Below are 17,945 nucleotides of genomic sequence, written 5' to 3' on the forward strand. Positions count from 1 at the left end.
GAACTAACGAGAGAGAGAGAGAGAGAGAGAGAGGGAGAGAGAGAGAGAGAGAGAGAGAGAGAGAGAAGAAAGGTGGAAGACAAGTAGGGAGTGGGTGAAAGAACAGGAAAAATGGGCACAAAACACTCACCAGCGCTTCCTAAGCCAGAATGCAAGAGCTGTCAGGAGCACCAGGGGCACCATCACTGCCAAGAGGATCAAGCCCATGGAGCTATGGTGACGTTCTGTGGGTTTGGGTGCACACGAGGTGTTATTTCAAACCCACCCCGTTTACTGCATTTCCCTGGTCTGCCCTCTTTATTAGCGTGTTCGCCTCACTAGTCGTTGTTCTTGTTTCCTCTTCAGAGTTGAATCTTTCATCTAACCCTAAACATCTTCCTCATTTTCTACTCTTCCATTTATTGAATTAATTATTTTCATTCTTTTGGGTCTGGAGGCCATAACTCCCAAATGTTTTACTTGGCTCTCCTGCTCAGCTGTGGACCTTCTACTCCCATTCCCAGTGGGGCCCCAGTTTTTCCTTACCCAAGTAGAGGAGGATGTGCTGGCCTCCTAGGCTGCTGTGTGTCACCCGGCAATATAGGCCAGATGTCTCAGTGGCTTCCACCTCCAAGAAAACCTGAAGGTACCATGTCCCATCAGCATTGGGCAAGATACCACACTGTTGAGTGCCCTGCTGTACCTGTTCACCTCGCATCCACTTTACCCAAATTGGCTTTGGATGGAAGCCAGAGACGTGGCAAACCAGCATCTGATGGTGAGGACAGGGATTGGGGCCAGTGGAGAGCCAGGCCTCTGGTTTTACTGCAGAGGACAGGAAAGATATTTAGGTAAGGACTCTGACACAGACTTGGAGGTTCATGTCTTCACATCAGCTTAGAGCAGTGGTCGGCAAACTCATTAGTCAACAGAGCCAAATATCAACAGTACAACGATTGAAATTTCTTTGAGAGCCAAATTTTTTAAACTTAAACTTCTTCTAATGCCACTTCTTCAAAATAGACTCACCAAGGCCATGGTATTTTGTGGAAGAGCCACATTCAAGGGGCCAAAGAGCCGCATGTGGCTCGTGAGCCACAGTTTGCTGACCTCGGGCTTAGAGGAACACATCTATCACATACTGGGAATTCACGCATTATCCTTCTCTCTCCTGACTCTTTATCCTCAATTTAAAGGGATGGTGGGAAGGTATAATTTTAGAATAGAAAATTCTTGGAGGAAGGATTTGGGACTGACCTCTCTGGAGATCTGCCTTCCCTGCATCAAGGATACTCAAGAGTAAGCGTGGGCAGGTGTCACTGAGCATCCTCAGTGCTATTTTCTTGCTGGCATGGCTTTCATTGAATAGTCTGCACACATCCTGAGCTCTTGTTCCACCCTTTGGAGATGGCAACAGTGAATTGTTCTGCAAGTGCAGGAGCTCTGATCCTTGATAAGCAAATCGATAGAAGTCTACTATGGCTTCCCCAGGGTGCAGCTCACAGCCCGTTGTTACCTGAATCTCAAAGGGATCTAGGAAAGAGGAATTGTAAATTAGAGGAAAGTGGGAATAAAAAGATGAAATTAGTGGGAGCAAAAAAAGGAAATAGAAAAAGTTTGTGGGCTTTGAGATAATAGAACAAATTTTGGTTTGATCAGAAGTTCAGAAAAAGTGTAATTGGTGATTGTTGAAGATGGAGGAAAAAAGGACTTTTTTTTTTTTTTGGAAATTGAAGTAAGCAAATTGTTGAAAAAGGTAACATAAATGGTGAGAGCAAGAGAATAAGGAAGCACTTAGTGTGAAAGAGTTGTGATTATAATAACTTAGGGTGAATGAAATGCAATAGGTTACAATAAATATACAGACAGAGGATGCTGAAGAGATTGAATGTGGCGGAAATTGGAATAAGGAACTCATTGAGACACACACACCCCTCACCCAGCACATTGCACCTCCCCATTTTGGGAATTGAACTTACATTTAAACTTCCATTGACGGGCATGCCTTTGAATTACTTGAGGCATTGTAATGAAGAACCCACGGAAGAATTCTTCGAATTCTTTTATCTCTTCCTTGCTCAAGTTGCCCTTGGACCAAGGATGCAGGAAAATAATTCTGCCAGAGTTGCTGTCCCAGCCATGAGTCTGCAAGTCACCTAACCAAGCAGAGCCCCCACTTCTCACCCAGGAATGGTTGTAGAAGGATGAGCTGTGGATCATTTTGAAGGAGACCTCCTCCTGGAAGGCTGAGGCAACAGAACAGATAGACTGAGGAGAAGAAAAGGCATCGGGAAGGAGAGAGAATGAAGAAAGGTGCCAGGAAGGAAACACTCAGAATCTGGAGATAAGGGGAGCCATGGCTACCTCAGCAGCATTCAGCTGCCCAGGGCCCCATGCTTTACAAACAACCTTCAGAAGGGCTCAGGGTCCCAGAGTACGGGATACTCAGGACTGTGCCGACATTCTCCTCTCCAGGTATGTTCTGAGGACGCCGCACCACACAGAAACACACACACACACACACACACACACACACACACACACACACACACCCTTTTGTACCCAACAGGGCAGTGGCCAGAGTTCTTACCATCTTCACTGTCACCAGCTGGGAGGAGAACAGCTAGCAATGAAATTTGCAGAAGCAGCATTTCACTTACAGATGGTATTTCTTTCTCAGGAATGTTTGCCTTTGGCTTCTGTCTCTATTCTGACTTCCTTCTTCTGCCAACAGGCCAGGAAAAAAAAAAAAGTGCTCCTTCCCTAAACTCTAGACACTGATTCACCTCTTATTTCCCCTCCACTTCTGACTTTCAACTTCTCCCCTTGTTACCAGCCTTCATTCTGTTCATCTTTCTCTGACTCAGCCTCTGTGGAATAAGTCTTATGTGCCATTGAAAAGTCAGTTTCCCTCTGGAGATATTTCCTTCTCATTCAGGCAATAAAAGCATAAAACTAAATGGCTTTCCAATTCCTACCTAATGTTCTTTGTCCCTGCTCTTTCCTGTCACTCTGTCCTTCCCTTGCCAAATTCAAATACTCTTCTTCTATCTAAGCCCCACCCCACCTCATTGATATCTCTGACATCTCATTGGCGGCTTCATTTGATTTTCAGAATCTCCTATGGTTGCCCTGTATAGCAGTATAAACTACTACTCCATAATCCTTAGGGAAGAGCCAGTAGCCATCACAGAGACCACAGGAACCTGGAAACATAAATAAAAATCTCCTCTGACTTGCATTGCTATATACCCAAATGAATACTTACCCAAAAGTCACTCAGCACCTGCCTGGATACAAGCATCTTGCGACACTCTTGAGAAGGGGTGGGCAAACTTTTTGACTCGAGGGCCACAATGGGTTCTTAAGCTGAACCGGAGGGCCGGAACAAAAGCATGGATGGAGTGTTTGTGTGAACTAATATAAATTCAAAGTAAACATCATTACATAAAAGGGTAAGGTCTTTTTTTTTCTATTTCAATAGTTTTATTCATTTCAAACATTTTAACAAGAAGAATGTAAACAATAATCATTATAATTTGAAACTTCAAAAAATGGAGGAATCATAGCACAATAACATACCTTATATTGAAGATGGCAAAGGCAAAATAAAATTTCCTAACAAAGGAAAGGTACAAAAGCCTTTCAAATTAAACTTAAATATAATAAAATAATTTAAAACTAAAACAAATAGAAAAGAACAAAATGTGTAAACAGTAAATTAAACATTTTCTTTAGTGCAACTTCCAAATTATGCCCGGGACGTAGATGTAGATGGCAATGTAGACTGGGTTGAAAGGTTTTTGGTCTTGAAAACATCAACTTCAGTGGGAACAGTGTTGTTGGTCTCCTTTTTAGCTAATGCTCTGATACTGTGCTCTCCAGGGGCGTGTCTCCCTACATCACCACGATAAGGTGTCTACGCATTCCCAGGGTGATGTCGGGGGACGCGTCCGCAGGCATTACAAGGAGCCTCTGGAAGACTGAGAGGTAGTTCCTTCTCAGAAGAAGGAGCTGCGGCCGTGTTTCCCGACGTTGCCATGTTAACACTGCTGCTGGTGAAGGAGCAGAGGGGAGAGCAAGAGAACCCTCCGCTCTTTCGGCTCCACGGGCCAGATTGAACAGCCAAACGGGCCTGATCCGGCCCGCAGGCCGTAGTTTGCCCACGGCTGCTCTTGAATATCTAGTGGTCTACAAGGCAATCATTTTATTCAGGAGCTTTTATTCTACTTAAGAAGGAAGCACATAAACTAAGGACTATAAGCCTTGGTGTGCTGGGTTTTATTATAATGTACGGACTAGAGAAAACAAGCCTTCTTGACACAAAGTCCCAACCCTTAACTGATGTTGCCCACTCAGAATCTTGGCTCCAGTGATTTGCTCAGGGTGTTAGGTCTGTATACCTCTGCTGTACTGGGTCCCCAACTCCAGCAGAATGCCTCCTGGCAAGGTGCTCAATAAGTAAGTTTGAATGATTGAATGATTGTGTTCAGGCATCCAATGATTTTTTTCATTAGACAGATTTTAACATAATTGTTTAAGGTATCAGAAATCATTGCTTGTATTTCTACTTGGTGAAATGAGAATCTTACACAGATTTATTTAGGATTAAAGTATATGCTAATAAGCATGAAGTTTACACAGAGGGTTATGCTGTTAATCTCCCATTATAATTTTTAAAAAACAGTGGTAATTTGTGTGAAATTAAATTAATAGAACATTTTGGAGTTCTTTATCCAAGATTTCCTTCTTATTGGTCCCAAGATTTCCTTCTTATGGGCCCTGCTGGGATCTTTCAACTTATTTTGTCATACACTGGTGTTTGTTGGCCATGCTGACCCTGTTCTTTCATTCTTATCGTGTTTAAAAGACTCTTAAAATGTTGTTTTCCTTTGTAACTTCTAGATAAATGTGCTTTGGCTATTTTGTTATTTATTTGTAAACAAGTAAACAAATTATCTAAGGCTAATTCTTAAAATATTTTGGAAAAAAATTAAGATTATCTTATCCTAAAATTAAAAAGACAAAATTCAAGGCAAAAAGGGTTAATTTGGGATCAAAATATTGCAATTTGGGAAGCACAGATTCAAGCAGAAATGCACATAGTGTCCTGATTACAGGGTGAGAGGAAGAGAATTTTAGGAGAAAAGAATGGGATAATTGCATGAATACAAAAAAACCCAAAAAACTTCTATTGGTGCTAACAAGCTGATAAGCTAAATTACTCTATGGCTATTGTAGGGTTTCAGAACAGGCCACCTCAGAATGTGCCACTTTAGCATTTGTCTTATTTTGAGCCTTAGCATTTGAATTATGTTGAGCCAAAGACAATTAAGACCCTGCAGGCTTATGAGAACCTTCTACTTCTTCCTTAAAGAATTTAAATGAGGGGACTTGCCCATAATAAAGTTTTAGCAGAAACATTTTTAAACCAACCTACATGGCAGGGCAAACTACTAGTTACTGAACATCTCTTATTATCAACCTTTTGAAGCTGCACGCTTCCCTACCTCATCTTTACCTCAGACTTGCCTCATATACCTCAATTTTAGAAAGCGCCGTGTGGTCAATCTGACAAGTTCAGTGACAGAAGGTAACCTCACAGGGTGGCCTGGTCATAACTTGCTAACTAGGCAGGTCCCAATGGGTAGTCATGCTCCAGGTCTAAAAGGTGTATCTTGGCCTTAAGCAAGCTCTGTCCATTGCTCTTGTGCATCTAGGTTAACACACCTGGGAAATGTCAGAACCTTTCCAGACCCCTCTCAGGTGTGACCACTCCCGGAGCACCTCATCTTGTTAACTGTCCTGCCCCCCTTTTGGTGCTCGGGACTACACTCCATGAACAGCCTCACTGGCCAGGGCAGGACGCCCATTTCCCCCTGTGCCTTCACACCTCCCTGGAAATCCCTCCTCTTGATCCACTGGTGCTTAGGCTACAGGCATGCTCATGTTCTTTCTAACAGCCGTTACGTGGTGCTTCCTCAGACACCACCAGAGCTCTGGAATTTCTCTGTCCTCTAAAGCTCTCCTCAGAACCCAGACCAGAGTTCCCCTCCCACACAGTCTCACACACTCATCTGAATTCCCACTCCCCACCAGCAGTGACCTCAACTTCCCTGCGAGAGAAATCCACTGCCTCTTACAGTCATGTGCCTTTTCCTGAGCTTCTTCCTTTTCTTCCCACTTTGCTTCCCGTTTTTCTATCCTCTTTCTGGCCTCCAGCCTCTCTGTGTATCTGATGTGAGTGCTTCTTGTTCTTCAAAGCAAGTGTCTTGCCCTAAAAGGATCTTAGGACTGAGTGTCAAGATACATTCCTGGATGAGACACCTGCTGGATGCAGTGAATTGGAAAAACACCTCAGCATTCTGGCCTCCGTTTTCTTATCTGTAAAATAACTGGGTTGAAAGAAGTAAATGTTTTCTAATCTTGTCAGCTTTCCCTCTAGCATTCTGTGCGTCTTACTGGGCTCCCTTTTCTCCCCATCCATGCCCTCTTCCTCCCCATTTTGCTTTTTCCTAGTTTTTTTTTAAACTTACTTTTCAATTAGTTTATGTTAAAGATTATTTAGTATTAGTTTTAGGTGTATAACATAGTGGTAAAACAGTCATATCCTTATAAGGAGTTTCTATTTAGTAGTATTAGTGTCAGGTGTACAGCATAGTGATGAGACAACTATGTCCCTACAAAGTGTTCCCCCAGTATTTTCAGTACCCACCTGGCACCTTATATAGTTACTACAGTATTACTAACTGTATTCCCTGTGTTGTGCTTTACATCCCTGCGACTATTTTGTAACTGCCAATTATACTTCTTTTTTTAAAAAATATTTTTATTGATTTACAAAGGTAGGAAGAGGGAGAGAGAAATATAGAAACATCAATGATGAGAGATAATCATTGATCGGCTGCCTCCTGCACACCCCACACTGGGGCTCAAGCCCACAACCCCGGTATGTGCCCTAACCAGAATCGAACCATGACCTCCTGGTTCACAGGTCGTTGCTCAATCACTGAGCCTGGCCAGCTGGACTCAGTTTTACTTCTTAATCTCTCTACTTTTTTCACCCACTCATCCAGTCCTCCTCTCCTCTGGTAACTGTCACTTCGTTCCCCGTATCTATGAGTTTGTTTCAATTTGTTCTTTAGATTCCATGGATAAGTGAAGTCATGTAGTATTTATTTTTCTCTGACTGGCTTATTTCTCTTAGCATAATACCTTCTAGACCCACCCCTGCTGTCACAAATGGTAAGATTTCATTTTTTATGGCTAATATTCCACTGTATATCTGCACTACCACTTTGTTATCCACTCCTCTATCGATGGGCCCTTGACTTGTTTCCATATCTTGTCCTTCCTTGTTTCTCCTTCTGCATGTCTTAGCAGTCATTCTCCATTTAGCCTCCAGCACAGTCCCAGCCTCCTCTCCATTTTCTCATAGTCCCTGTCCATTCAATATCATCTCTATCATCTCAGTCTTTCCTTCCTGACTCACTTTGAAATCTAAAGCATTGTTTTATTGCGTGACCCTTAAATTCCTGTGTGTAATATGTAAATCACAAGTATGGATTTTATTTTTGGAATGATGGCACAAAACGTAACTTGAGAAACTGTGATAATTCTCATGTGAGGGAAAATACAAGGATGGAATGAGTCTCAAATGTTTTCTCTTTCCAGCCAGTGTGGCTCAGTGGTTGAGCACCAAGCCATGAACCAAGAGGTCCCAGGTTCAATTCCTGGTCAGGGGACATGCCCAGGTAGCAGCTTCATTCCCCATTAGGAGGACATGCAGGAGGCAGTTGATCGATGTCTCTCTCATCGATGTTTCTATCTCACTCTCCCTCCTCCTTGCTCTCTGTCTAAAAAAATTCAATGAAAACATATTGTTAAAAACTCTGTATTATCTACTATATATTTGCACTACTTATGTGGCTTTGCTCAATCTGAGCACCAGAATATTGGCTGCAATGATTATGTCAGACCTAGGCAGTGAGACCTGTACATCCATGAAAATATTTCAACTGGTTTTTAATTTATAAAGATACCTAAAGTATTAAAACTAAACCTATACAACAAGCAACAATACACAACACCTGTGTGTTAGATATAACCTAACTCCTCAATTAAATCTGATGAGAATTCTTGGTCCATGAACATTTATTGGTTATTCTGCTTAATAGTGCTCACCTGTCCTAGCAATCACTAGATAGTGATAAAATTCACATACCTGCCAGGTGCCTTTTTTTGTAGATTGCATTTAATATTTTCTTTCTTTTTCTAATTCATTTTGTCAGGGCTCTTATTATCAGATAGAAAGTCGGTGAAGAAACTCATTGTTATATGTTTTTAAGAAGATTTTGATATTTCCCTAATATGTTCTGAAAATGCTGCCTAAATATTTAGTTATTGTCCTGCAATGCCTGGTATATACTTGTTCCTAAGGACTTCAGCAACAGGGCAGTATACATATAGGCACTTAAATGACAACATCATTGATGCCGCATATCATTGTTATTGGTCAATGGACTAACATGGAAAAAATTAACTTTTATCCCCATTTCATAGCACACACAAAAATCAAGTCCAGGCTTATTGTATATCTAAATGTAAGAGGTAAACTTCTCAAAGATAAAGTGGTTTTCCAAGTGTGATCCTCAGACCACCAGAATCAGCATCATCTGAAAGTTGTTAAAAAATGCAAATTCTTAGGCCTCTTTCTAGACCTAAAGAGCTAAACATTCTGGAGGTAAGTAAAAAAAATTTTCTTTTTTTAAGAAAAAATAAAACCCCTCACAGATGCTGCTGATGCCCACTCACGTTTGAGCATCAGAGTTTAAGGAGAATATCTCATGACCTTGGAGAAGGAGTAAATAATTTACAGGAGTAAATAACAATCATCATAAAAAACAATATTAATCATTGTATCCCATTAAAAATTCTTTCCATCACAATACATGTTTAAGAGAGTAAAATGTAAACCAGAGACTTGTAGAAAATATTCACAATACATATATCTGCAAAGGACTAGTACACAGACATTATATAGAACTTCAATAAATAAAGACCGACATTCTCCCTCACCTCCCCACACCCCCCACACACAGGTAAATAGCTAAAAATTTAAACTGGTACTTCACAAAAGAGTGTATCTAAATGTCTAATTGGCATATGTTAAGTACCATTAGTCTACAGGAAGATACAAATCATAAACAATTAGATAACCAGAAATACCCACGAATGGCTAAAATTAAAGGGGTTAATAATCTATAATAATAAAAGTGTAATATGCTAATTAGATTGGATGTCCTTCTGGACGAAGCCGGGCTGTGAGTGAAGCCGGGGTCCCGGGTGCCAGAGAGAAGCCGGTGCTGGCAGCCGGGGGAAGGAAGGCCTACGCTTGCATGAATTTCGTGCATCGGGCCTCTAGTATCAAATGTGAGTGAGTTTGTGGAGAAGATGAAAGGGAGACTGGTAGAAGCACTGTGAAAACCTGTTTCTATTAAATGTAAGAAGATGTACCTCCTGGGACCCAGCAATTCCATTCTATGTATATTCCTATGAGAAATGAATGTTTTGTTATCAGTGTACACACACACAAATGTTCAGTGATCCACACTCCACAAAGTCCAGGACTGTCACTGAGGCGTTAATCCCCCACATCTGCAGTTTTGAGCACCCACACCTGACAATCCCTTCTCACAGGTGTCCCGACCACGTCATGTAAAAGCCTTAGGACACAATGCACAAGACTCCAGTGCCGCTCAAGTTCGGGGCTGTTGCCTTGCAGTCGCTGCGGGGAAATGGACTGAGAAAATGGGAGGCAGGACAGAAGAGGTGACTGGTACAAGCATCTTTTTAAAAATTTACCTTTATTACAAGCAGGTCTTTATGAATAAACATATAAAATACATTATATACACAAAACCTATTATTTTTCATAGGAAACCTTCCATAGGCCGGTCTGTTCAGTAACTGTTTAACTGTATTTTTAAATAAAGACGCCTATTCAAATACAGGCCTTCACAAGCATCAAGTTACAGCTCTTCAATGCTGTCTAAAGAGAAATACCTGTGAAACTCTATGTTGCCCACCTTCACTCTATTTGAAATTAAAGACCAGTGCCTGCCTGGCTGGTGTGGCTCAGTGGTTGAGCATCTACCTATGAACCAGGAGGTCACAGTTCGATTGCAGTCAGGGCACATGCCCAGGTTGCAGGCTGGATCCCCAGTGTGGGGTTTGCAGGAGGCAGCCAATCAATGATTCTCTCTCATCAATGTTTCTATCTCTTTCTCCCTCTCTCTATGAAATCAATAAAAATATATTTTAAAAAATAAGGCCAGTGAATTAAAAAACACACACAAAAATAGTCCTTTGCCTGATGTGCCGCTGTTCACTGGCAGTAACAGCTGTTCATCTGTTGGGACCGTTACCCTAACCCGCCACTTTGAGAAGATAAGCAAACTCAGTCTGGTACCTGGCAAGTAAACTATTGATGTGGGAAGCTTGACTCTGGTGTACTTACCCATGTATGTTCCCCATAGTTACAGACAGCCTCACATGAAATCTCTATATTGTACTGTAATCTAAAAATCTTAATTTCTCCAGTTTTTGTTAGTTACTCTCCTTTAGTCTCCAAATTAAAGTATGTATAAGAAATTATACCAAGTAAATTCCTGTAACCAATTTAATTTCATTATTCTAAAACCACAGTTACATAATTTCTACTGATCCAACTTGCATTATATTGTATTAAAAGTATCTTCAGACACATCAATTCTTATTCATATAAAAATTATACATGGTGAAAACTAATTGGCAAATCAAATCTTGAATTTTACCTGTAAGAGGTTCGCTTTTGGAACTTATCTTTTGTAGCCATTATTTCTACAAAAATTCAATTTCCCCTGAGTGACTTGTGTAGATCTAAATAGTACCATATGCAGTTGTAGCCACTTAGTATTTTACCTTGTTTGGTCTTGCTGCTATTTATATTTATTTTAAGATGTAGATAAAGCAAAAATAGTCCTTTGTTTTGGATTAGTTTGTTACATTGCTCATTAGGTTCTCCAACAAACTCTGCAAACTGTGCACTAACTATGCAGGCTCTGAACTGATGAAAGAGCACATAGAACAGGAGTAAGTGTTCTCTGTTGTATAGACTGTCCTGTCCTCTGCAAATAGAGAGGGTTAAGCTTCTTGGTTTATAATCTTATGGCTCTAATGTCTCATTTAGTCATATTAATTCTTAATTAATAAGATTGGGACCTTCTCTACAATGATGAATACAAATGTCCTTAGAAGAGCAGGCAAAAATGTCACCATTTAGTAGGATGTTAGCTGTTTTGGGTTTTTCCCCCCTTTATGAAATTGAGAAGGTGCCCATTCATTCCTAGTTTTTGACACGAGAAGGTGCTCAGTGTTTCAAATGTTTTATTTTTACCTATTGAGATAAAATATCATTATTCCCCTCTATTCTGTTACCACGGTGAATTATAATGATTGATTTTTAAATTTAAAAAAAATCTTCCTTGTCTGGGATAAACCCAAATAGTCATCATATAATAACCTTGTTATATACTGCTAGATTCTATTACATTTTGTTAGGAATTTTGTATCTATGCTTATAAGAAATATTGGTGTATAGTCTGATTTTCTTGCAATTATCTTATAAGTTTTTAGTGGTAGAAATATGCTGTCCTCATAAAGTAAATTCGGAATGCCTTCGTTTTCTAAAAGGTTTTAATATAAAGCAGGTATTTCTTCTTTAAATGTGTGAATTCAATAATCTTTCTGAGCCACACTTTTTATTTGTGGGAGAGTTTTAATAACATATTATTTTAATATTTATTATTATTTATGTTTGTCCACTATATTTTACATATGATATTTAACAATTATATTACATATTTTATTAATACCACCCTAATCAGATGTTATCCTCTTACCTCAGTTAAAACTGTGTTTTAAGGAGCTTTTTAAAAACAATTAAATCTTTATTATTGAAAGTATTACATATATCCCACATTTCCCCCCAGTGACCCCTTCTAGAAAGCCCTCCCCTCTCCCGCACCCTCATCCCCCCACCCCAGGCCTTCATCAGCCTATTGTCTGTGTCCACAGGTTATGCATATATGCATACAAGTTCTTTGGTTGATCTCTTCCTCTGAGATTCTGCAGTCTGTTCTATGCTTCTATATCTCTGGATCTATATTGTTCACCAATTTATTTGTTCATTAGATTCCACACATGAGTGAGACCATGTGATACTTGTCTTTCTCTGACCGCCTTATTTTGCTTAGCATAATACTATCCGGGTCCCTCCATGCGGTCTCAAAGAGTAAGAGACAGCATGCAGGGACCTGCTGCCTGGTATTCCATGGTGTAAACGTTCCCCAGCTTTTTTATCCACTCAGCTACTGATGGCACTTGGGCTGTTTCCAGAGGTTAGCTATTGTAAATTGCCCTCCTGTGAACGTAGGGGTGCATATAATCTTTCTAATTGGTGTTTCTGGTTTTTAGGATATATTCCTGGAAGTGGGATCACTGGGTCAAATGGCAGTTCCATAGTTAATTTTTTGAGGAAACTCCATATTGTTTTCCGTAGTGGCTGCACCAGTCTGCATTCCCAGCAGCAGTGCACAAGGGTTCCTTTTCTTCACATCCTGGCCAGCACTTGCCATACTTTTTATAATATCAATCCAGATAAATAATTTTATATGAATGTATTTTTGCAATTCTTTTTTTTAAATCCTCACCCGAGGATATATTTTTATTGATTTTAGAGAGTTGATTGCTGCCTCCTGCATTGGCCCCGACTGGGTTTCGAACCCGCAGCCTCGGTGTGTGCCCTGACCGTGATCGCACCTGAAACCTTTCAGGGTATGGGACAACGCTCCAAGCAGCTGAGCCATCCGGCCAGGGCCTTTGCAATGCTTGTCTCATATTTTATTTGGAGTATTTTGTCAAGAAACCAAGAACTCTCCAGTAATTACATCATCAGTTATTTCTTTTCAAAAGTAGTAACTGTCGCCCTAGCCAGTTTTGCTCAGTGGTTGGAGCACCGTCCCAAACACCAACAAGGTGGCGGTTCAGTTCTGGTCAGGGCACATGAGGTTGCAGGTTCAGGCCCTGATCAGGGTGCCAGCAACTAATGAGTGTTTCTCCCTCACATCGATGTTTCTCTCTCTCTCTCTCTCTTCCTCTTTCTCTCTCTCCTTTCTCTCTCTCTTTCACCCCCATTCTTAAAACCAATATTTAAAAATAAGATTTAAATTTTAAAAGAAGATAGCTTCAAACAAATTAAATAATTAAAAACCTAGGATTCACCCAGCTGGTGTGGCTCACTGGTTGAGCATCGACCTTTGATCCCTGTCAGGGCACATGGCCTGGGTTGCAGGCTCAATCCCCAGTAGGGGGCATGTAGGAGGCAGCTGATCAGTGATTCTCTCTCATTACTGATGTTTCTGTCTCTCTCTCCCTCTCCCTTCCTCTCTAAAGTTAAAAAATTAATATTAAAAAAAGAAAATTAGCCCTACCCAGTTTGGTTCAGTGGATAGAGCATTGGCCTGTGGACTGAAGGGTCCTGGGTTCGATTCCGGTTAAGGGCACGTACCTTGGTTGCAGGCTCCTCCCCTGCCCTGGCCCTGGTCAGGGCTCATGCATGCAGGAGGCAACAGGTCAATGTGTTTCTCTCATATTGATGTTCCTCCCTGTCTTTCCCTCTCTCTTCCACTCTCTCTCTAAATCAATGGGAAAATATCTTCCAATGAGGATTAAAAAACAGAAAAAGAAAAACATACTCTCAGATAGTAAAAATAGAGGAGTGTGTCCTCTTAACAGCAGCATATCCAAAGACATTTGTGAACTGAAAAGTACTCATTGAGTTAAGTTTCTATTTTATTCAAGAAACAACTTAAATGATGTAATTTTTAAATGCAATAATATGTTTCATGTAACCCAATGTACCAGACATATGTCATTTCAACATGTAGTCAATATAAAACATTATTCTGAGGTATTTTGCATTCCTTTTACGTACCAGGTTGCCAGAATCCGGTGTATATTTCACACTGATGGCACATCTCAGTTCTCACTGGCCACATTTCCAGTGTTCAGTAGCCACATGGGGTTCATGACTTTTCTGGTGGACAGAGCAGATCTAGACCCTTCCACGGGAGGCGTGGGGCTAGTATCGCCATAGGTCCCACCCAGAGAGAGGGCATTGCCATCTATTGAACACTTACTGTGTGCCAGGCTCTGGGATTTATCTCATCAAGTCCCAACGACAAGGCTGGGGGTTAGGGCGTGTTCAACCCATCTCATCGCTGAGACAACTGAGGCTCAGCGGAGTGAAGTCACACAGTGGCTGGAACCAAGGTCCACTGCCCCAGGCCTCTGCTGCCAGAGCCCTCAGGTGGAGGCGTGGGCCGCGAGGGACCAGCGAGGTGGCAGCTGGAGCTGGGCCTGTCTTCATGAGCCATGGGCTCAGAAAAATTGTAGTCTGGAGAGGAATGCTTAATAATTTCTCACCCATCATCGGAAGTTGGTTTGAAAGTCAGTCAGCCAATAGGAAGCTACCCAGTGTTGATTGCTAGCTAGGAGGAAGCAGCCCCTTTGGTTTTCTGCACAGTATTTGTCACATGATCTCCCTTTACCACAGGTATCATCCTACCTTTCATCATCACTGTATCATAGTCCCAGAGATCCTCAAATGACGGTGCATGGATTTCCTCCTTTGCGTTTGTGATGTTGTTGTCTCGTGGACTTGGTCCGGGTTAGTAGTTTGCCAGGAGCGTAATCCATTGAATAGCAATCCGTAGTCACAGAATCTTGCGACTGACATTTTCTTTATGTCATTGGCACTGAGATGTTACCTACAGGTTTTGCTAGCTGTCCGTCCAACATTCCACACAGTGGGGAAAACAGGCAAAGGACAGCTTTGGGGCATAAGCAACAGGAACCTTTGAAAAATCCATCCAGTTTTGGAGTTAGGCTCATCCTAATACAGTTACTGCCGATGTCTGTGTCACCAGTATGTCATGTCTGGGTGTGTGGTAGTAAAATTAAGGAGCAGCTCTTTTAAAAGGTGAGTTTCAGCAAACTGTGTTGGTTTCAAGCATCCTTCTGAGGTCTTCATATACTACCTTACGATGCAATGATTTAATGTTCTTAAACATACTAACGGGAGAAAAAATTTAAATACTTGTTAAATGGATACAGTTTAGAGGGTTACTATGCCAGTTTATCCAGACATATTCCATCAAGGAAAACCTAGTGGTAGCAATACATCTTCTGAAAGGACTTCTTATACTCATGCAACTTTAAAATATCTAAGTAATCAAAAGCATGCCCTGTTCAAGTTAAAATGGAGGTGTATTTAGGGAGGTTAGATAAATTCAAACATAAGTCTGTCAGGTGAGTTGGTGAGACCAATGAATTTTGGCTCCTTTTTTGTTCAAAACTAATTTACTTGGAATTAGTCCATGTGGCTTCTAAGTCAGTAATAGCCCAGTTATTCAGGATCTAAATGTTCTGGTTGGTTTACTGAGAACTTTGATTCCTTGCCTTTGACTTTGCCATTTCACCAGAGAACTGCTCTATCAGAAGTACAGGAAAGGTAAAACTGAAGTCAGGTGAGTTAGTTAAAAAGGCAGGAAGAAGAAGTTAAAGACACGGTTGAAAAACACACAGGCCTGGCTCAGTGGATAGAGTGTCGGCCTGCGGACTGAAGGGTCCTGGGTTCGATTCCGGTCAAGGGCATGTACCTTGGTTGCGGGCACATCACCAGTGGGGGGTGTGCAGGAGGCAGCTGATCAATGTCTCTCTCTCATCGATGTTTATAACTGTCTATCCCTCTCCCTTCCTCTCTGTAAAAAAAAATCAATAAAAATATATTTAAAAAAAAAACAACCAAAAAAAACACAAACACACAGGCCTGTTTTGGATGACTTGAGTTCTGTTAAATCCGCGTTCTTTCCTTTGCCTCACACTTAACTTTCTTGTGTCTCCATCCCTACATGTTATGAAGGTATTTTACAGCCAGAATGCCACTTTGTACAGTGTTTCCTTTCACTCTGTGGTGCATGCTTGTCTAATTCACATTTTTCTGTAGAGTTTCATATATCCTTAATCTAAAGTAATTTAAAATAGGAATGGGATAACTTTATTCTTTACATAGTCTTGTAAATGGAACTTGTAATGTCTGGTTGTAAGGACAATGTGAATTTGTAGGTAAATAAATTGTATGGCAACTAAGCATATTCCATGGATTTGGGAGAAATAGAGCCGGAGATTTGAAGATGAAAAAAAAGATACAAGATACAAACAACTTTAACTGCCAGTGCTAAAGGGCGAATTTTAAATAGGAACTCTATCACAGTCTTGAGAAAATATTAATCTTAGGTCCATTCCACTTTATTTAACCTTTAGTTCACAAGTGGTTGATTTTTTTTAATGGGTCTCAATACTGTTTTCTAAAATTACATTCTATAATTGTTATTCTATAGAAAACTGTATAGGAAGTAAGTACATTAGAATAACTTCAATGGGAATATAATGTAAATTTTTTAAAATTTTAAATAAATGTGTTTCCATTGCAGTAAAAGAAATAGGTGGCATGTATATTTTGGCAAAAGGAGCTATTCTGTGGTTATTTACTTTATCAGTCTTAAGTTATTTTTTTTCCCTTAAAGAAATTGTTGTGATAACAACATGTGAATTTACTGGTTTTGATCATGACTGAGTCTGTTGCTTGTCATGTTTTCTTGTGAGCAGTTATGTTTTCTTAAAACATCTGTTTTTTCTTTTTGGTTAATATTGTGAGCATGGATGCCAAATACTTTTGCTCTAGATTCTTCATTTTGTTTAAAATGTTTCTTACACTTATGACAAGCCAAATCCACCTTTTAGAAGGTGCTATTGCTACCTGTGGAATAACTGGCAACAAGACAGGCTTTTTCTTTTCAATGGTTGGCTTTTACTTGAAGGTATTAAAAAAAATGGCAGAATTTGTAGCCTTGGGTATGTCCAAGGTTAAGACTGGGTTGTCAAGATTTTCTTTTGTTAAAGGACATAACAGGAAAATTGCCACCATGAATTCACTGTACTATTCTAAACTTAAGATTCATTCCTTGGTGCTTGGACCAGTGGAGTGAACCGGACCAGTGGAAGTGCTGAATTTGCATTAAGCTAAGAATACTTAACTCCGCACTTTAAGGTTTAAGTTTTACTCTGCCTTAAATTAATGATAGGCAGAGCAGCCCTGAACAGTATATTTTGTTTATGCAATCTTGTTGAAGAATATAATTTATATTTTTTTAAAGTTTGTATCTTTCATCGGTTGAAGCTGTTTAAATATTTTTTTAAATGCAGTTTTTTCAAATTTTGTATTTCTACTAAAATTCTCCCAAAAATCATCTTTTCCAATGGTGATAAATATTGTTACTTATGTATTCCCTGTATTGGAACACTTGTTGCTGCCTCACAAGAAAATGGAACTTTTATGTTAAAAATAAAGTCTGTTCTTCTTGAGTTTTTTCCTGTGTACTTTTATGAATATAGCCTCAAATTTTCTTTTCATACACCTTGAGCCTGAATTAACTTACAAATAGTATATTCTTTTTTACAAATTGATAGAAAATTGCGTTTGTGTTCAGTAGCAGGATATATAACATTGTCGCTTGTTACTTCCTTGCTTCTTCCTTCCTTGCTCTAGAACTTCAGGTACCTGATGTTTGTGGTAAATGCTAAGCAAACTTAACACAGGCTTTTATTGAAAGCATATTACATACCGTTATACACTTTGTAGATGATACAAATTTTAAAAAGACGTAGACGTTGCTCTCAAGCATAAAAATTAGAAGGTGAAAAGGGGCCTCCATGACTGCAGGAACGGATAAAAAGTGAGAAGTAGATTCAGCAAAGTACACGGAAACGTGTGGTGGGAGTTCAGACGCTGCTTCCACTTGTGA

At 40.2% G+C, this 17,945-nt stretch overlaps 1 protein-coding gene across 1 annotated transcript; it reads right to left on the bottom strand.

The window, feature by feature from the left end:
• Window positions 1-487: 487 nt before the first annotated feature.
• LOC308249584 (T-cell surface glycoprotein CD1a-like) lies at window positions 488-3,283 on the bottom strand (the record flags this gene model as incomplete). The annotated part of the gene is made up of 4 exons (XM_080671135.1): window positions 488-804; window positions 1,237-1,512; window positions 1,959-2,067; window positions 3,248-3,283. The coding sequence occupies 4 exons, from the start codon at window positions 3,281-3,283 to the stop codon at window positions 488-490; spliced, it is 738 nt and encodes a 245-aa protein (XP_080527261.1).
• Between the last annotated feature and the right edge of the window lie 14,662 nt (window positions 3,284-17,945).

The sequence above is a fragment of the Plecotus auritus genome, assembly GCF_963455305.1.
Source record: "Plecotus auritus genome assembly, chromosome: 5".
Taxonomy (NCBI): domain Eukaryota; kingdom Metazoa; phylum Chordata; class Mammalia; order Chiroptera; family Vespertilionidae; genus Plecotus; species Plecotus auritus.